This window comes from Tursiops truncatus, chromosome 18 (assembly GCF_011762595.2).
Source record: "Tursiops truncatus isolate mTurTru1 chromosome 18, mTurTru1.mat.Y, whole genome shotgun sequence".
Lineage (NCBI taxonomy): Eukaryota > Metazoa > Chordata > Mammalia > Artiodactyla > Delphinidae > Tursiops > Tursiops truncatus.
The window spans coordinates 16227372-16249666 of record NC_047051.1 but is presented as its reverse complement, the minus strand read 5'-3'; the positions used below and the strand labels follow the sequence as shown (position 1 = coordinate 16249666).

General features: G+C 34.0%; 1 protein-coding gene across 4 annotated transcripts in view; it reads right to left on the bottom strand.

Moving 5' to 3' along the window:
- Positions 1 to 22295, bottom strand: part of INTS6 (integrator complex subunit 6) — an 88273-nt gene that overhangs the window by 12833 nt on the left and 53145 nt on the right. For all 4 annotated transcript variants that reach the window (XM_019936650.2, XM_073795138.1, XM_004313457.4 and 1 more), the window contains 7 exons: positions 16095 to 16278; positions 10513 to 10638; positions 8853 to 9007; positions 4912 to 5064; positions 3934 to 4066; positions 2930 to 3024; positions 1028 to 1138 (listed from right to left, as the gene is read on the bottom strand). In XM_019936650.2, coding sequence (XP_019792209.1) covers positions 1028 to 1138; positions 2930 to 3024; positions 3934 to 4066; positions 4912 to 5064; positions 8853 to 9007; positions 10513 to 10638; positions 16095 to 16278 — 957 coding nt within the window. The remainder of the gene's footprint in view (positions 1 to 1027; positions 1139 to 2929; positions 3025 to 3933; positions 4067 to 4911; positions 5065 to 8852; positions 9008 to 10512; positions 10639 to 16094; positions 16279 to 22295) is intronic.

Below are 22295 nucleotides of genomic sequence, written 5' to 3'. Positions count from 1 at the left end.
AAACACAAAAGTTGTCTTGACATAATCTGAAGTGGTAAATTAAATGCTAATCGTTTTGGTCTTCCATAAATTAAGTATTTTATATTTAAAAAGTACATAAGAAATTTAAAACTCTACTTAAGTAGAGAAGTTTATGTCAAGTCCTTGGTAAACTGAACATAGTTTAAACAATAATGCCTTATGATTTTAAATCATCACAATTCTTACGTTTTGCAGCAGGGTTCACACACACAACTTCAATTTATTTTATTTATTAAATATACCCACTACACCTAAACCATGAAATGTAAATGTACCCTAAATAAAAATATATATTTCCAATTCAGAGGTGAAATAAAATTAGAAAAAAAAATCTCATCAATATTTACTTAAAGACATTATTACTAGCACATAACTAAATGTTCATAGATATGGCAAACACTGATGGAGTTTTTCACTGGAAAGCAAATAGCAATATTTTGACTCTTTCCAACCTACATTTCAATTAGCACTTGAAGTAGAGATGGCAGGAGTACTGGAAAAATTGTGTTTTATACAATTTTAATAACTTGGCAGTCAAAGTGTACACTGCTTGACTACTATAGTATCTATTAATGTGATGTATGCCCAAAATGACAAAATTCAGTATTTTTACAAATATTTCAAAAGAAACTCCCATTTTGAAAGAAAAAGCTATAGGTTTAAAACATAAAGCAAAAGAAACTGACTTTTTTGTCTAAGAAAAACAACTTTCTAACATAAATTTCCCAAAAGAAAACAAAGAATGTTCACATACAGGAAGGCTAGGACCACATTAATAAAGCCATTTTCACAAACTAGGAATTATTGCTTGAAATTATCATTTCAAAACATAGCATACCATTTACTTGAGACAGAATTATGTTAATATATGATATACGTGGTTTTAAAATGTAATACATTAATATGATGGAATTCTATTAGAATCCTCAAGAATTAACACCTGGCCTATTGACCACCTTAGCCAAAACCATTCAAAATACTTAATGGCTCTATTTCTTAACATTACCTGCTGACTCAATTTTTTGAGGTATGAAATGACACTGTAACTAAGTCCATATTCCATACTGTCTGCTATTAGGTTAGGTGCTCCCATCATTCTAACAGCTTTCTTCAAAGGCTATAGGGAAAAAGAAAATACCACTCAATCCTGACCTTGTCAAAAACTTATAGCTATATGTATTGTCAATTTTGAAAATTTCACCTCCCAAAATGTCTCCTTTTCTTCAGTAAGAGTCACATAATCATATTTGTACTTCATTAAAATGTTTGTCAGTGGTATGAAAGGCAGTTTGAAATACTAAACAAGGATTAGAGGCTATAATAACAACACCCAGAGCAAGAAAGGGTGAAGTCCTGGACTTCTTAGCACCATTGGAGACACTAGGTTTGGAAGAAGAGGGCAGGAGACACATTGCAGAGGTTGATTTGATAGAACTTGGGTGGTAAGTAGAAAGAGGAGTCAAGGAAAATAGAAGATTTCTACCTTGGGTAACTGGAAGGGTTGTGGCTCACCCCCTTACTAGCTTTGTGACCCTGTACCAGGTAATATAACCCCTCTGTGCCTTAAGTTTCTCATTTGTAAAATGATAATAGTAGTATCTACCTCATAGGGTTGTCATGGGATTAAATGAATTAATACATGTAAATACATCTGGCACACAGTAAGCATTCAGTAGGTATTAATCATTACTACTATTATCATTAGCTGAGCTGAAAAAACAGAAACAAGCTCTGAAGGAAAAACAAGGAGGCAAAAATCATCTAATATTTACTATGGATGTGATATAGTGATTTTCAATTGTAAGGACTAACTGAGAGCCACTTTGTGCAAGGAAAAATATCACTAGCAGGACAGGACTGTCTAGCCCATGTGAACGGGACAGAGTCAGAAAAGGATGATAACCACCCAATGACATATTAGAAAGTGTATAAAAGCACTGGTGTCAAACTGGAATCAAATCCCAGATCTGACATTTAATATTCATGTGGCTTTGGCTAAATCCTCCCAGTTGCTATGAAACATAGGAGTCAAACATATGCAAGTTCATATTCAAGTGTTTCTTCCTTTTCCCTCTCTTACATAGCAGGCACTATGTGCTAGACACACACAACTTTTCTCTTACAACTATAACATATGATTTTCAAAGCTCAAGAAATTAGTGTTCTTATTAGGGACCATTTAGAAAGATTAGTTACAGTCAAATACTGTAACATTCCTGCAGTAAAAGCAGAAGTAATGCTTTAAAGTGCTTTTAGTGTAGGTCTTTTTGTTAAGAAGCTACTTTTCACAAAATAAATAAAGTAATATATTTAATAATATATGCATTATTGGTCCTATCTATTATGATACACTAGGTTTTAAGCAATATTTCTGGAGATTTAGGGAATAATGCAACACAAACCTTTTTTTGTACCCTTAAAGGGAAATAATTATAAAACTGCAATTTAAAAAGGTAGTATAACAATTGAGGTTAAAAGCTTAAATTCTAAAGCCAAGCCTGCCTGGGATTGAATTCCTGACCCCCAAATGTTAGCTATGTAGCCTTGGATGAATTATTTAATCTTTTAGTGCCTCAGTTTCCTCATCTGTGATATAAGAACAGTGATTTCTGCCTCATAGGGTTACCATATAAATTAAATGAGGTTAATACATGTAAAGTGCTTAGGACAGAACCAGGCCTGGGTAAGCATTATATATATATATTCTCATTATCATCATCATCATCATTATTCTGCAAATCACTGAAACATTTCTTTCCCATTACATTTATATGGGTCATTTGTACACTCAATTTTCATGACATTTATTCTATAACAGCAATAAATAAAAGTTTTAATACCTACAGTAAACTATAAGCATAATATAAAATTTTATAACAAGTTCTATTTTTAACAATAATATTCTTACCCCAAGATAGTAGGGAGGCATTGTCTTCAAGTAACTTTCAAATGACTGTCTCCATTTCAATGTTGGTTTTGCCTTATGTACTTTAAACAAGTCATCTATAAATTTATAATGTGAACAAACTATCATCATTCATTGTTTCCACACATGAAAATCAAGTCAAATAAGTTTCATTTTTAAAGTATGCTTTCTTATTTATATAAGAGAGAGAGGAACATCTGACCTATATTTTTAACAAAATTAAAGGTGGTAAAATTTTTGCTTCTGGCATTTTTGAGTAGTAATACCACTTTAAAAATAAAAAGGTGCCAATTATGGTCTAAAATTAAATGTAATAATAAAGGTAGAATCAGAAAATACACAAGGAAAATCTAGATATGAAACAGATTTGAAGACAGAAACAAAGTATGCATGATGTTTTCTATAAAATATACCTACTAATATTTTGTCTGTAATCTTTAAATCTGATGCAGTTCCATGAAGGGAAAGATGTCTTCTCCAACAGTACCCCTCAAAAAATTATAGCCAAATGGTCCCCAGAAACCAACTTTAGGCTTATCATATTATTTTAGAACAAACTCATCATTTAAAAATATTTGCCAAATGCAAATTAAAAGTATAGATAAATCCTTAAATATGACATGCTTCTACAAAATGTCTAATTATTTACCAAATACAAAGCCTGCATTACTAATTCTAACTATGTAAGAAATCTAATTGCAAAAAACTTAGAGAATACTTAATTTAGAAACTTAAAATATAATATCTTCAATAGTTTGCAGAATCAAAGGTAGTTTGACACTGACTTTCAATTTATCAGAAACATGCACGGGTTGCTATAACACAACCTCATACAGCTTCAGTATTTTAGAGTATCAAAAAAAAAAATCTTCATTAATTTCCAGAAGACAAGAAGACTTAGAAAGGGAGGGATGTTCCCAAAGTTTGTTTTTAGGAAAAATTTGTATGTATGCTAAGCCACAGAGAATGTGATGAGAATAACTTACCTAAAAGGGGAAGGAGGACTGGGTAATTGTAAGGCATCACAAATAAGTTGACACAGTTCAGTGCTGTACTGGCTTTCAAGTAACCAAAGGGATGGCCAAGTTCGCTATATTTTGCACTATTGCTTACATATACCTGTTAAAAAGGAGTAGTTAAAACTTCACATTTAATAACCTTTACAGAACGTTATATAAACCACGGATTCAATTTAACTTTTTAAGAAACATCAAATTAAATTTTTAGAGATTCTCATACTGAGTGAAGTAAGACAGACAGAAAGACAAATATCATATGATATTGCTTATATGTAGGATCTAAAAAAAGGCTACAAATGAACTTATCTACAAAACAGAAATAGAGCTACAGGTGTAAAAAATAAAACTTATGGTGTGGGGAGTGGGGAGGGATAAATTGGGAGACTGGGATTGACATATACACACTGCTATATATAAAACAGATAACTAATAAGGACCTGCTGTATAGCACAGGGAACTCTACTCAGTACTCTGTAATGGCGTATATGGGAAAAGAATCTAAAAAAGAGTGGATAGGGCTTCCCTGGTGGCGCAGTGGTTGGGAGTCCACCTGCCAATGCAGGGGACACGGGTCGGGGAAGATCCCACATGCTGTGGAGCAACTGAGCCCATGCGCCACAGCTACTGAGCATGTGCTCTGGAGCCCGCGAGCCACAACTACTGAGCCCGTGTGCCACAACTACTGAAGCCCACACGCCTAGAGCCCGTGCTCCACAACAAGAGAAGCCACCGCAATGAGAAGCCCATGCACAGCAACGAAGAGTAGCCCCTGCTAACTGCAACTAGAGAAAACCTGTGCGCAGCAACAAAGAAAAAAAAAGAGTGGATATATGTATATGTATAACTGATTCACTTTGCTGTACACGTGAAACTAACACAACATTGTAAATCAATTATACTCTCAATAAAAATTAAATTTTAAATTGCTATAGTCGTTCAGCTCACCTGCCAACAGGTTTGAGGAGATTTTCTTTCCAGGATAAATTGAGTCAGCGGTGAAGGTTCCAGCTCATATTTGTCAAAAGGCAATTTGTCAATAACCATCGGTTCACAGTCTGTACAGGAAAACTTCACTACAGGATGAGATGTACGAGGTGGCTAGAGGGGAAAGTCTTATTATTACTCTTTCACAAAGTACCAGAAACAAACTCCTTTTTAGTATCCCTCACTACCAAAGTTTACTCAGTTTCTCAGTTTTGCTAGTGAGAATTTAATTTACTACCAAAAGCACCACTAAGCTGAAAGAAAATACTTAAAAATGTAATGCTTAAATTATATAATATTCACAAGAAAAAAAGACACTTCAAAATCTATACAGAATTAAAATTTTTGTTAAGTCTTAAAATCAAATTTATCAGAAAAATTAAATGCAAAATTTTGGAATTAAATAAGTGCTCATTAATTTTTATATATAAGAAACAACTAATTTAATAGAAACCTTCCTAAGTCCTCAGTTGTAGCAATTTAACTACTTGGCTTCCAAATTGATGACACACATTGATCAGTACAAATTTTTGAATATACAATATATTAGGGCATATATATATTTATACTTGTAAATTATTAATTTATAGGTACATAATAAAATACATACCAAAATAATATTAAAAATAGAAAAGTGTAAACATACATAGAAGTTCTAATGCTTCCCTTCCCTATTCCAGCAGACTGTATTGGTCACCCCTGTGTTAAATGCACCCTACTTTGGAGGCCCTGTTGTAGAGCCGCAAAAAACACAATAATTTAAAGAAAAAAAAAAAAACAAGTTACTCTATTTCCCCCTTAACAGTATCCTTCCTAAAAATCTCACCAAGTGAAGACTGGTGAAGAAAATATGAGCTATGAAGAAATAATGTGGAATTTCATAGCTATAAAGGACTCCTTTTGGCCTCAGTTACTATCTACATATACTGGTGGCTCCCAAATCTACTGTATAGGGACCAGATTTCTCTCATTTCTCTTATGTATCCAATTACCTACTGTACATAACCTGAATTTTCTATAGGTCCCTCAAATTCATTATTATTCATTATTTCACCCCCAAACCACAAAACCTGTTCTAAAAAACCTAGATGTTAGCCTTAATATCACCCTCTTATCCTCCATACTTAACTGTCACAAAGAATTAGATTAAATGATACCACAAATTCTAAGCCACTTAGCAGAACACATAAACATGGCAGATGGTCACTATTTTAGTTACTGCCCTCTGTCAATGCTAAATTCTCATCTCTCTAAAAATTTACCTTCTATTTCTTACCACTCTAATTCATGCCTTCATCATTTCTCAGACTAGATTAGTACAACTGTTCATTTTTAATTAGTCTCCCTAATTAGTCAGCCCCCTCCAATCAATCCCATGGCCATGAAAGATAAATATAATCATGTAATTTTCCTAACTCAAATTATTGGGTAAAAATAGCAGCCAACCACCTAAAAATAGGGCCAGATTCTTTTCTTTTAATATTGTTTTACAAAGAGCCTTGACAATAAGGTCCCCATCTGCCTTTTAACCACCACACCATGTACACCCTGTGCTCCAGCCATACCAAAACGACTTGCAGTTGCCCAAACAGATCATTATCTTTCATGCCCCGGTGTTTCATATGTTATCACAAGCTGCTTTACTATTTTCCCCCCTGCATAATGCAAACAAACTAAGTTTTGAAGACTGAATTGGCAAGGCAAGTACCAACCTCTAAGAAACTTCTTCCCTGACACAGTCTCATCATGTACCCCAAACACATACCAGGCAGTTAGGCACCACCTCCTCTGGGCTCTGCTCTGCCCCCTATGACAGTTAGCACACTGTACTCTATTATGTTTATATGACTGACCTTCCTATGGAATGGTAAGGTTCCAGAGGGGAAGTACTGTTTTGCTCCTGTGCCTAGCATGTACCTGACATACAGCGTATTGAATGGGTCTGTGAAACTCATCTATTTTTTTGGATGACAATATTGAGATCCAAAAAGAAAAGGGGGGGCATTTATTATTTCATTTAATCCCCAAAATAATCCTATGAGATAGGAGTTACTATCTCTAACAGAAATTGAGCTTAGAGAATATAATTAACCAAAGATACATGGCTAATAACTGGTAGAGCCATGATTCAAATTCAGAACCAGTCTCTAATAAATCACATTTAATTTCAGTATCAATATTTCTTATATGAAATACTATTATTTATAAAAATTTCATTTCCCCTCAAATATCCTTTAGTTACTAAATTTTGCCAGTTCTTTCTAATATTCTCTATCTTTTTTTTTTATCATTCTCTCTTCCATCATCTTAATTCAAACTCTTATATTAAGTGAACCAAAGCAATAGCCCTCTAGGTAAATAGCTTACCTTCCAGTTCATGTAACAACGACCAGATTAATTTTCCTAAAGGAACACTCTGTTAAAAATGTCTTCAGTTCTATGAACGCTATTAAGAAAAGCTCAAATTCCTTAACCTTGCATGTAAAGTCATAAGCAATTTGGTTTATTTAATAGTTCTCTCAATGTCCTACATATATATTATGACCCACCTATCCTCACAGTTACTTTCCATTCCTCTAAATTCACCTTGTTCTTTTTTACTTCCATACTTTTTTCTCACAGTTTCCTCCTCCAACTGAAATCCTACCGACACTTCAAAATCCTCTATGGCATGTAACAATTTGTAATAGACCACTAGAGCAATATTAATAGATAATGCTTGTGATACTGGTTTTGGATTTCTTCCTATTAGGACTTAACAAGTACCATATGTACTTGTTATTTAACTACTGTAGGTGTTAAATAAATATAATAGAATGAATAACCAACAATATAATATTTCATATAAATATGATATCTGGTCCGTAAGAATTTTGAAAGGGCTCTAGAGGAGAAAGTAGTATGACCAAAGAAATTGAGAGCTTCTCTAAAGCCAGACTAAAAAACTATGATGGTTCAATCCAAAAAAGAAAGACGATACCTCACTGAAATGTATAAAAACTTAATTTCATGTACTACATTAAATCCCTAATGAATAAAGGAAATATCACTTTATAGACCTTGTATAGAATAAAAGTAAAAATTATCCTAAAGAGTTGATATCGGTTTAAAACATAAAAGGTTTCAAAAAGAGTTCAATTTAATTCATAAATGATAGCTGCATGAAACATTACTAAAGACTGCTTAATGATCTTTGAAATACAACTCTTATCTTCTAAAGGTAACATCAAAAGAACCACTGTCATATCCCATGGCGTCCTCAATTACTACAAAAAACACTAATCTGAAAAAAGGGTATTAACAAGATTTAATAGATATTTATATAAATTTACCCTATTATTATAAGAACCATACAGTGAACACTGATAATTCACCAGGATCATTCAACAAGCCTCACTGTTTCAAAAAATAATTCCTATAAACAAGACCAGAAAATCTTTGCTACCTTAAACCTCCAGACTGAAAACACTGAATATAACTAAAACTATGCAAGTCAACATGAATTTCTAAGACTAAGTCCTAAAAGATTGCAGGCAAACCATCAGAATTATTTTCTAAGCCTTCATTTAAACTGTATATTATGTCCCAGAGACAAATCCTCATGTTACATTATATTTAGAATCCAAAGAGAAGCTCTTGTTATATCTATGCTTCTGTAACCAGATGCCAATAATAAAAGCATAAGCATAATGTTAGATTCTAAAGGAGACAGATGCCTCTTCTCTATTACTTCCTGATGAACAATACAGTACACTTAAGCAAGTAACAGCTCATCAGTGCACTTTGAGCGCTTGTCTAATTCCTATACAACAGCCACACCCTTAACTGACGGGAGCACTTAAAACTAGTAGGAAAAGCAGTTAACGGTTACATTACAAAGTCACAGTCTCTCTGGTACTTACTAGTGTTGGAGAATTCTGATCTGGCCAAAAAGACTCTGGAACAGGCCAGTGACCTATAGGAACCCCAGTTTTAGGATTTGGTCTGACATATATGAGTTTGTGACAGCTATGCCAAGGCTGAGATCCCAAAGGCCTTGATACATCTGGCTGCCCATCTACGGCAAAGAAATCAAAGCAAAGTATGTATCATTAAAGGAAAAACATAAGCAGTTAAATTATATCTACTATTACTTAGTGAAAATGTCATAATACTTGTTCAATTCTGGATTTTCCTATTTTTCTTAAATGGTAGAATACTATCATGACTAAGGCTTAACATTTAGATTATATCAGAATTCACTAGAGAGTAACATCAGCAAATTCCAACTATGAGTTCAATAGGTAAAAGGAGGTCCCACAGCATCTTTTGCTTGTCCAATCAGAATATGTAAAACATACTTTATGGTAGATACTTGTTTAACGAATGACATGTTTTCCCCACTAGATGATAAGGGCAAACACTCAATTTCTTCACCATCATGCTTGGCTTAGTAAATACTAGGTAAGTATTGCTAAATGAATATTTCTTTAAAATCAATCTTTTTAACTAAAGCCTAATAACTAAAACGAAAAGTTAATATGCAAATCCAGATTTGAGGTGCCTACCTTTAATCTAAAGCAATTCTAGAAAACAGAAACTCTCTTTAACAGTTCAGTAAACATTTACTTAGTGCCTAACTCTAAGCAAAGTCCTAAAATAATTTAAAAATAAATTTAAGCCATGTGTAAAAACTCAATTTTTTTTTTTTTTTTTTTTTTTTTTTTTTTTTTGTACTTTCCCCCACCCGATTCCTCCTTTCTAAAAGAGCCTTGTCTCAATTTTTTTTTAAGTTTGTTTTTTTAAACCAGACACAGTATGCGATTTATATAATCTTACCGTCTTCTGCTCCTTCCCTATAATCCCTTCTGAGGGTACCACTTTCTCATCTCTATGACCTTTCTCTTCTCCCAATTACCCACTCTAGTGGATCACCTCTGCCAGTGCCATTAATGACTTTCTAATTCTTGTCATAAGCTACATCATACAAGGCAGAAGGTCCAGATGTAAACTGTCCATTGGTTCTGGTAAAACTCCTTATACCCTCTGTCTAATATAAATAGTTCATGATCACAAAATATTAGAATAAAGCCAGGTGGGGCTCAGCTAGACTTTAAAGGATCAAGCTGAATGGCAAAGGCTGGTTTCTCATTTTGGGAACCACACCAACCATTTGGTTCTGATCAGTCTGATCTTTAGAAAAAATGTAGCTAAGGAATTAAATAAACACTTAGGGTTGAACACTCTTGTGAATTAAGGGACATGGAAGAAGCATATATACTGGAGAGAGTCAGCATTACAATACTAAAAAGGAAATATGCTAATCTGTAAATGTTTAAAAAGGGTTTTGGCGCTTATAAATTTTCAGGCTATGAACAACCAATATAAAAACGCGATGCTACCAAACCACTGTCATATTACCTTGACCTTCCTATTTAATCTTCCCTCTTTACCAACAGCTGTTTTGTCATCTTAATAATCTGGCCTTAACATTGACAAGGCCAAATCATAGTAATTTTTCAGTTCAAGTTGAATACTTGATAAAGCCAGTTTACAATGTCTATAAGAGAAGTACAATAATACCTTCTACAGGGGAAGGATCTGGTCCTGCTTTCTCAAAGTTTATTACCACTCCACTTTGTACTTTCTGCACCAAGGACTCCAGACACTGATTAAGCATTCTTGGAGAACATACAGAGTATGAACGGCCTGAAATAAAAGAATAAAGTTGCAAAAATTCCTACTTTTAACAAAAAAGAACCATAGTAGGGTTTTTGACAATACTGATTAACGAAAGTCCAATGATAAAAGTCTGACCTTTTCATTATCTAATAGAAGGATAACAAAACAAAAATAGCTATTCTCAATCAATCAACAATTCCATTTTGTGAGAGTATGTAAATTTTTCTTTGTAATTAAAGGTATGTGGAAAATAGAAATCTTTGTGTGAACAAACCACAATGAAAAAAATCATTACATATATACACAATGTATTACATGAAATGAGATTTTAAAATATATATAAATTAAAAAAAACTATCTCCAACTGTTTTCCAACACAATTTATCTTTATTACACATACGCAACATCTGGCAACGAACCCCCAAAATCTTACTCCTGCTTAACAAAAGTATTATCACTAAAGATTAATGCTAAGGACATAGATGATACTCAATAATTATTTAATTGATCTGCTGGTAGGTACTGCATATTTTAAGTGTTTGCACTTTAATATATAGATAGTAGCATGTGCTTCTCTGAATTTCATTTGGCTTACATACTTAGAAATTACCTATCTTAAGTGAATTTCCCTCTTGAATATTTTAACCTATAAAATTTTTAGTTCAGAAGCATTAAAATGCTAGTGATTAAGAAAAAATACCAGTGAAAAGAATTCTTAAACAGGGATTTTTCAATAAATATATCTAGACCTGTGCTGTCCCATATTGCAGCCACTGGCCACATATGGCTACTGAAAACTTGAAACACGGCTAGTCCAAATTGAGATATATAGTAACTATAACATACCTGAGTAATTTTTAATTACCAATATCATGTTGAAATATTTTGACTATATGGATTTAAATAAATATTATATAAATTAATTTTACCTGTTTCTTTTTAGTTTTTTGGTGGTTTTTGTTTTTTGGCTGCGCCACTCAGCTTGTGGGATCTTAGTTCCCCAACCAGGGACTGAACCAAGTCCCTCAGCAGTGAAAGTGCAGAGTCCTAACCACTGGATCGCCAGGGAATTCCCTATCAGTTTCTTTTTAATGTGACACTATAAAATTTATATATATAACTTATATTTCTATTATCTGTACTGATCTAGACCAGTGCTGAAAACCATGACAACTAAAAATCTTTTATCAAACATCTTACAATGTTATTTGCAATAAGCTCAATACGAAAAAGTCCTATTCCTTAAGAAATTCAACCAATTATTACCAAACACGTTATATTATTATATTTGACATATCAAATTACTCATATCAATTTACACTCAACATGTGATTTGCTAAAGGCTACTCAGAAAAGAGAACATTAGGCAGTAGAGTGATTCAAATCCTCAGAGTCAGCTTAGAATAACAAGCATCATATAACAAATGGCTTACCCTGAATACAACAATAAGAGCCATACTTATAAAAATACTCACCAATTACTGAGTGTCTATGTACCTGGCACTATTCTAATCATTCTATTAATTTATCCAATCCTAGCAACAATTTTATTGGTTACTTTCGCCATTTTACAAATGAGAAAACTAAAGCATGGAGAGATTAACTAATTTATTCAAGTTAGTATAGTAGTGCAGCCAAGATTCAAACCCTTACAAAGTATTAGACACTTTCATCTGGATATACCTTCTTCCCTGAAAACCATGATGTTAATTTAAAATAGAAAGTCTATATGGAACCACACTTATTTGAAAGAATTGGCAAATTAAAATTTTTTTAGTCTATTTAAACATATACATAAAACAATACATAAAAAGGCTGACCATCTTAACACAGGAAGTATTTAGAAGATTATATAAAGGTTCAATATCTTATTTCATGATATTTAAGCATATTCCCAAGATGTTAATAAAAAACAGAAGTTCTTAAGTATAAAATTGTGGCAATCCTCTCTACTCCCCTAACCTGTGTCATCAACTAATTGATTAGGAAAATATAAGAGGTTATGATCTTAGTATGAAATAAAATTACTAACAAAGACATTTTATGAAAATTGGAGAATAAACAAACTTGAGTCACTTAGAAAATAACAAAAATTCATTAATTCTTTTGAAAGTTAAAGGAAATTTTGCCATCTTTACAAAGTGAACCTATAACCTATGTCATGTTTCTCTTATTCTTTATGTCAAAACTCACCTCTTGGAATGTTTAACACCTTGTATTGAAGGATAAATTTTCTGGGATCACTAACAATATTTGTGAGAAAAGTACATACTTTCAAGTCAAGAAGCTGGCTCACTTGTGGTTAGAGGATCCCCCCCCAAAAAAATCTAAACATAGTGAGTCTGAAGGCAGTAAAGTGAAACAAAGGAAAAAAAAAAACTTTCTCCCAGAGTATACTAGATTAGCATTTTAGTAAAATGGATAAGAGACAAAAGGAACATTTCTAAGTTGGGCAACAGTCCTTATACAGGCTAAGAAAGTTAAATTTATTTAATCTAGAAAAGTCTTACAATTTTTATAAAAAGCTTTTTATCCTCAATACTTCCACCAACATGTCTATTAGGCATTTTTAAAATTTGATGTCATACCTGCGCCTCTCCCAAACCTGCTTCTCCTCTGAGTAACCATCTCAGTACTTGGCATAGCCATTCACCTCCACTTGTTCAGGCCAACTGAATCATCTAGGAATCAGGCTTGATTCCTTCCCTCATTGCCCTCAGTATCTCCTTTCCATCAGACCACCTCTCACCCACCACCTCCAAACCTAACACTTTAGATCAAAGTACTATCATCTCTTCTAGTCTCCCTGCTTCCATTCTCACCCCTTTACAGTATATTCTCATCCAACAGCTGAAGTGATCTTTCAGAAACAGAAATCAGATGTCACCTCCTATAAAAAGCCCTCCAATGACTTCTCATCACACTTGGAAAATAAAAAATATTCATTATGGCCTAAAAGGCTATTCAATACTTGGCCCTTGCCTACCCCTCTAAACAAACCTGTTACTCTCTACTTCTCCCTACAAAAGCTCCAGCCATATCAGCCTTGCTGTTGCTCCCAAAAACATGGGGCATGTTCCTTCTCTTATTATTTCCTCTACCTAGATCTTTGTATGGCTTACTGCATTATTCAGATTTCTGTTCAAATGCTAACTAGACTTACTGTGGTGACCATTTCACAATGTATACAAATATCAAATCATTATGTTGTACACCTGGAACTAAAATATCTAAAAAAGAGAGAGGGTTGATGAACATGCTGTAACAATAATTTTAGAGGGATTAATATTTTTAAGATACAACCAGGGCTGATTTAATCCCTATTCAAACAACTGACTTTAACATCAAGGTTAGAGATATGCAAATGTAATTTATAAATAACTGTTGTTTTATTTACTTCTTTAGACAAAGAGTATAATAATCTCCAAGGACATGCAATATTTTAAACTGATTCAAACTGGGGTAAGCATATCCTTTAGGTTGATGGTTAAAAAAAAAAAAAAGTCACCTCCTCAAAAGACTTCCCAGGAATACTCATTCTCTGCCTCATTACGTTCTGCACCCTCACCCTAATTTTTTCTTGATAGTAAGGAGAACTCTCTGAAATATTATTTATTCATTTTACATGATTTCATCTGTCACACAGTCCAAAAATGTAAGCTTTCTGTCTATCGTTCCTGCTGTATTCCCAGGATCAAAAACAGTTATTTGGCATAGAGTATTCATTAATTACTTGATAATAAAAGAAAAATGCTTACAATGACAATTATATAATTTTTAAAGTATACATTAAAAATATAACAAAATATTATTTTGGCAACACAGGCAAATTTCTTTCCAATTTTTCCTTAATGAACATGAATTGTTCTATAATGGAAAAAATAAATGTACACACACTACTCTTATCATCAAGTTTAAAAATGCACAGAATTGTTAGCAGTGATTACATGTTTGGATAGTACAACACCAGTGGATGTTAGCTTTTCTGTTATTTCTACTTTTCTGGTGTTTTATCCTCAAAACTTTTTTTAGCCAACATTCTTTGAAAATAAAGAAGAAAACATACTATTCATATAATATGGAAAGGTGAGTGACATTTGACCAGCTTCCCATTGTAGCTAGCAGGAGCATGAAGAAAGGTAAATAAACCACTATGTCAGGAGAGATTCAGGATATATATTGGGGAAAGCTCCCTAATTCCTTGACCAACTAAGTTTTCTGGGTCACTGAAAGATATTACCAACGGTGATTTCGGAATCTTCTTCTAACTTATCTTCTTCTTCTTTTTTTTTTTTAACATCTTTATTGGAGTATAATTGCTTTACAATGGTGTGTTAGTTTCTGCTTTATAACAAAGTGAATCAGTTATACATATACATATGTTCCCATATCTCTTCCCTCTTGCGTCTCCCTCCCTCCCACCCTCCCTATCCCACCCCTCTAGGTGGTCACAAAGCACCAAGCTGATCGCCCTGTGCTATGCAGCTGCTTCCCACTAGCTATCTATTTTACGTTTGGTAGTGTATATATGTCTTTGCCACTCTCTCTAACTTATCTTCTTCACATACCTATCTATATGGGATATGCTTTTTGTCTGTGAAATTTGCAGATCTCCAAAATCCACAGAATTTTAGAAGAAAGGCACCTAAAATATAAATTAGACTTTATATTTTCCTTTAACTTACATAGCTGGCTATGATAGAATCTCAATAGAGCACTGACAGTGTATGGAGACTATGTCACAGCCCCTGACACTGATGAAATAGCGGTATGCCCAACCTGGACATTTTAGTATCAAATTCCCTAAGCAAGAACTAAAAGGCACCATGAAAGCAAGAATACCATGCCTGTCATATTCACCATGGAAGTCCTAAAGCATGGAACAGTGCTTGGTACACAGCAGGCACTCAATCCATATCCATATGAATTTAACCCACCTGTTAACCAATTCCACATTATAAAAGTTCTGAGTCTCTTACATATTCTGTTTCAAGAATTTCATTAATGTTCACTGAGCACAGTGACCACCTGGACTAGCTGGCTAAGAGTTCACTACCTGTTTCCTCTAACCTATCTAGCTTCCTCTTTGCCTCTGGGGAAAACTGTACTTAACCAGGCATTAATCATTACATGGATAATGAGATGATTCTCAAAACATTTTTTCAGAGAAAAAAGTTCTACGGCATTTGTAAATCATTAGCAATCTTTGTAGATAAGAATATAAGTTTAACAACTTCAAATACCAGCATTTTCTATATGGTTAGAAAAAAAATATCATGCATTATCAGACCCAATAGTATTCACATCTTATTCAAATCGAATCAAAGACCTTCATCAATGTAGTTTTAAAACCATCTATGTCTACTAACTTCTAATATTAATTTATTGAACAAAAACAAACATGGAGATTTTGAAATGCACACTTTAAAACATTCAGATAAACTCTGCTTAAGTCACTGAATTACTGCCAGCAAAGAACTTACCGCCTGTCACTTCACACATTGGTGTGATTGCAGAGTCATCTAAAGGCACACCTGTCAACTGCTCTGATTCTACTGACATCGTGCCAGGCAACCGCAACACTAATGCAAAGAGTCTCTGATCCCAACGAAAAGGTTCCTTGGTCAATTCGCTTCCAGGCAAAGGAGAATTAAGAGGTAAATGGAGCTGAAAGTAAGGGGAAATAAAAAAACAATAAGATTTCCAACACTATTTCTCCCAAAAAGGCTACATTAATGACACATATTAAAACTACATCATGAGTCATGAGTCTCCTATCATTTAAAAAAACCAAGCTTTCTGTAATGCTTTTCAGATTTCAACATAACTCACCACCAGGTGCTGGACTGCTTCTAAATAAATCATTTCATTTAATCATTCATTAAATCAACCCTATGATAAATATCTTAGGGTTCCTATTTTCTAGATTAAAAAAAAAAATGGGCCTCAGAGACAATAAATGATTTGGCCTCCCAGGTCCAAGTCACTATTTTTTCTTTTTCTTTTTTTTTTTTAAATTAATTAATTTATGTATTTATTTATTTATTTTTGGCTGCTTTGGGTCTTCATTGCTGTGCGCGGGCTTTCTCTAGTTGTGTCAAGTGGAGGCTACTCTTTGTTGCGGTGCACCGTCTTCTCATTGCAGTGGCTTCTCCTGTTGTGGAGCACAGGCTCTAGAAGCGCAGGCTTCAGTAGTTGTGGCTCACAGGCTCTAGAGTGCAGGCTTAGTAGTTGTGACGTACGGGCTTAGTTGCTCCGCGGCATGTGGGACCTTCCCAAACCAGGGATCGAACCCGTGTCCCCTGCACTGGCAGGCGGATTCTCAACCACTGTCCCACCAGGGAAGTCCTGCAAGTCAGTATTTTTTTCTACCACACCACAGTAGCCTCAAACACCTCCACAGTTAATGATTTAAATATGCTTCATTTCATACGAAACATATCTTCCCAAAGCATTTGCTTAAAAGTAAATTTTATCACTCTAGTTACATGTTAAATATATTAAAGGTAATGATTCTTACTACTTCTGAGTAAAGGTAGAGGGTTTGGGGGTTTCTTCCATGTGTTTTTTAATCTATGCCTCTCCCCATGCCTCTAGGACCTGCTCAATCAGAATCCAAGATTCTTAAGAATTTTTAAACACTTTAAAGTGATTCTAATGGGTACCTCTGAACCAACAGTCACAAGGTACCAACAGATCCACACATCAGTCTTAGCGTAAGTAAATGGGGACAACCAGACAATATGGGCCTCATGATGTGAAGTACATAACATTGAAAAAAGGAAGGAAAGAAAAAGGGAAGGAAAGGTTGAATCTGAATCTAACCAAGCCTTCAGTTCTAACCACCAGTTTACAGGGACAACTGACGATACAGGATCAAGTTATCCACCACCATAGGGAGCAATCAGTCAAATCCAGAATGTTACAGGACAGATGACCTGGTTTCTCCAATGAATCAATGGCACGAAAAAGCAAAGAGTGGGAGTGGGGAGGGCTGGTGGAACTGTTAGAGAATATGAGACAAAACAATCAAGAGCAAAGATTTATAAGACAATCAGGAAAATTTGAAATACATGTTACTGGTATTACTAATAATATTTAAGTGTGATGGTATAGTGCTTAGGAAAACAAAAGTCTTTATCACTTATAACACTTTTTAAAAAAGAAATGAAACCCAGGATCAGCATACTCAGGGATTGATTTATACAAATACTGGAGTTTTCTTTAAAATACAGAACACATTTCAAAATTATCACTCTGCTGTATACCTGAAACTAACACAACACTGTAAATCAACTATACTCCAATAAAAATTTTTCTTAATAAAATGATCACTTTCAAATTAATTGCCAGAGTTTATACTACTTTTGTCAAAAACAAGACATAATTGTATTGCTTACAGCCTTTCTATTTCTCACCTTGAATATTTCTGAACTTGATAAATTAGGGATTGAAGTCATTCTACACTGACTTAAGAACTCAAGTTTCTTCAATGACTTACATCAAACCATTAAAAAAAAAATCAGATTCAATTCTAAGAAGAGAATTCCTAGCAAAGCTCTGCTAAAGTGGCACCTCTCTCCAAAAGACTCATGTCAAGAGAATCTGCTGCAAGATTCTTACATCAGGACCAGCCAAGATTTCGTGCCCATGGCCAAGAGTCAAGAGCTTTTCTCCTGGCACTGATCCTACTTTTAAGGCAGAAGTCAGAGGCAATAATAAGGAAGGACTCTTAAATTAAGAAATCTGGGCCAGGGTGTTCCCTGAGGAAGGTTTTCTAACCTCAAAGGTTCTGTGACACTTGCAAAACAGCTTGGGAACTCCAAGACCTTGCTGCTATCACCACACCCTGCCAGAAGATAAATATTGAATCACCAATGGCACTGGAGGAAGATTTCAACTGTTAATGCAGTAGCTCTGGAAAGTAATGGATACGTGGACCTGTCTCAAGAATCCAGTGGATAACAGCACTGCAGAGGCCTCATGTATAAATAAGTAGTGGATAGGACAACAACAGACCCCAAATCACGTACACATACACACACAACTTATCAAGCAATGCTCACACACACACACACCCCCCCCAATCAGATAGTGATGAGCATTATCTTTTTATTGGCTGCACAATGCTAGATCTAGAATGTACTTCAAGTAAAACAAAAAGCCAAGGGTCACAAGCATATTTTACACAGAGCAATATCAATTTTATAAACTTGTCAAATTTTTATTCATTTTTCTATTTCTTATTATTTACGCCTTCCATATCACTACCACCCTCCCTCATCACCAAAGAGGCAGGGAAAAACTCCTCTATAGCTGAAATGTGCTAGTAAAATAGGAAGGAGTAAGGGCAAGCAAACAGGGACAGGAAAAAGATAAAAAACCTTAGTGAAAAAATATTCTCAGGAGGGTTGGATTACTCCAAACCTAAAGTCTACAATTGAAATTCTAGCAATGTCTTATAATCACCAAGGGAGGTCTTTCTGGATATGTGCACTTTGAAAATCAAGGCAAATAGCACATAAATCAAGTAGAAAAACATAAAATTAACCACTAGAAAAATGTGCAATAAATATGAATAGATAATTCCCAAAGTTAAAAATGGGCAAAAAAATAAATAATGCCCGAGGAAACTCATATAGCCTATAAATATGTAGAAAGATGCTCAAATACACTAATCATCAGATAATACAAATTAAAGGCAAGATGCAAAATGCTACATAGAGCAGAGCATCTATATGCACTATTAAACAATTACTTAGTGTAGTTTTATATGTGTATAACATACACATATAGGAAAAGTAAAAAAACATGAACTGGAAGGATACACACCAAATTCATGATAATTGTTGCTGCTTGGATGGGGAAGCGGGAGGGAAATAACACTGAGTAAGGGAAGAAAAGGCACTTAACTATCTGCAATGTTCTCTTCCATTCACTAAATTTTTAAAAATCCTCAACAAAAAAAAAATCAAAATGAGTAAATATGGCAGAAATTTTTGTATCACTTACTCTCATCCAGAATATTAGAATATATTAATATGCAAAAACACAGTAAACTATCCATTCAAGCAGTTATCTATATCTCTTTTATAACAGTGTTGTCATTTTATAACAAAATTAAACACAAGAAAACTTCATACACGTCTCAACTCAATAAAAGGTAGATTAGATATAATCACTAGCCCCAAAGCTCAGACATTTATAAGGACATTAACACAGAGTTCTGCTTATACTTAACTGGCTATTAAAATATACCGTAAGACAGTAGAATATTTCTTGAAAATTATGTTTGCTTTCTCTCATCGTTTTTTATGCCCCTACAATATTAGGCATTTAGGATTTGGAGGACTTAAAGATGCATGATAAAATATGGTCCCACTAACTCCCAAGATTTCTGAGGACAGGGATCATGTTCCTAAAGGAACTGGTTTTAGAGATGTGTTTAAGGAGAAGCTGACAAACAGAAAGAAGATAGAAAATCACAGTACTGGCTATCAAAATATTTATTAGGATTTTTATTTCTGAACACTTGACAGGAAAATAGTTTTATAAAAGCCGTTTTCTGAGACTTAATTACAGGAAACTTTAGTAAGAGAGTACTCAAATTTATATGTCTGATGAGGCAAAAAAAACTGTCATTAGCAACAACAATTATACAGTAGTAACTATTATTTGGCAGACACTGTTCTAAACCATACGTGTGTGTGTGTGTGTGTGTGTGTATACACACACACACACTCATTTAATCTACAAAATAAACAAACGTGGCAGGCACTACACATTCCTATTTACAAATGATAAAAACTGAGGCACAGAGAGCCTTGCCAGAAGGTACACAGTAAATGATGAGGAGACAGAATATAAACCCAGGTAGACCGGTCCCTGATGCTGTGCTCTTAAACACTGCATTGTACTGCCTGTTATTGAAATCATAATCTGCATTTAAAAAGATCAAGTGTTGAGATATTAATGTAAAAAATAAACTAATTCTATTAAGTGGAAAAAGAAAATTTTAATTATAAAAATAACTACTTTTAGAAAAAAATTTTAATCATACATTTCTGAATCAATCTGGTGATTTTGAACCACTAATTACTAAATGTTATGAACATTTTAGATTGTTTGTTTTTATAAAGCACAGTCCTATGCTTTTCCCCCAGTTACTCTTTGATGAAAAGAGGCACTTTCTCCCTCTTGCTATTCACTTCCAGTTCTCAAGTACATGGGTAATAACAACAATAAAAATAAACAATAACTGCTAGCATAATGAGCACTCACTATGTATGTGTCAAGCAACATTCTGGGAGCTTTTCATATTTATAACATGTTTATAACAAACCAATGGGGTAGGTACTATTATTATCCCCATTTTACAGACAAGTTGCAATGTAAGACTGTGTGTCAAGAGAGAATACAGACTCAAATAACCCCTGCTGTATAATCAAGTTTAGAGCATCAAAGAAGGACTGAAAATTTTAAGAACTGGATGAATCATGTGTAATTCAATAATACAGTAACTTTCCCATAACCTTGACATTATTGGTCTTTATTAGGGTCTTCATAAGATTATACTTTGCAAAGCTTCGGACTAATGGACTAATAAACACAGAAAACTTTATACTAACCAAGTTTTATTTTTACTTGAGTACAATTGAGGTTTTCTATATTATTATTTTAAATGGTTAATTTTATTGATCTCACCATTCCAGATTTCTTATATAATTACCTTGGTAGCTGACAGAAAAGGAAATATAACTTTAATTTAAATTGAGGAAGACTGTCCTACTTTTCCTTCTTTCCTTTGGATAACTATCTTACTGCCCTTTCTCACCTTTGAGTCTCTCCTCAATTTCTTATAAAAAAAAGAAGACAATATTTCTCCATAGGTATGAAAAACAAAGGGCAGATTAGGAAGGTGATTATCTATCATTAGGCATACTCAAAATTTATTTATTTATAATAGTGTGACTTCCCCTTAATTTGTTTCATATTTGTTTATGGTTCAGACCCTAATTATTTGTGATTTTGCTAAGGCTGGACTAAAGATCAACTTAAATTTTATTCAGTTATTCTGTGAGTGCCTACCACAAGCATGGCATTATTTCAGGATTTAATAAGGACTCTACCAAGCCAAATAAGTAAGATTTGGATAACGTTTTAGCTAGCTCACTTTAAGATAACCAATTATAAAACTTCAGATAATCAGGATTCTCATAAGTTATTACTTGTTTTTTACATTTGCAGAATGTAAAAAATAAATAAATAAAAGTCAGCAAACACTGAAAGAAGATAAAAGAAATTTCTTTTAAAAACATTTTTAATTCAGGACCCGAACGGATTTCTCCTGGCACACAACCTAACTCACTCCTGGATGATGATCACATCATGAGAGTCAGGTGACTGATCTGTACCAACTCTTAGGAGGTTTCCGCTTGCAGCTGGATATTCTGCCAACTGGTTCTATTACTGAAGTAACTCATTATAAGTCCTTTAATAATTGTACTTCCTACCTTAAGTTTTAATGACCTACTTCCCTGACTGCCTATCCCTCTCCAGTTTGAGAGAAGGCAGGGAGAGGGATCTGATTCTTTTCTGTGTCCCCCCCATAGTATTTGTCCCGTTCCCACAGCCTAAGGAAAGGACTAGAGTAGTACAGTACGAGGAGCAGAATGAGGGCTGCA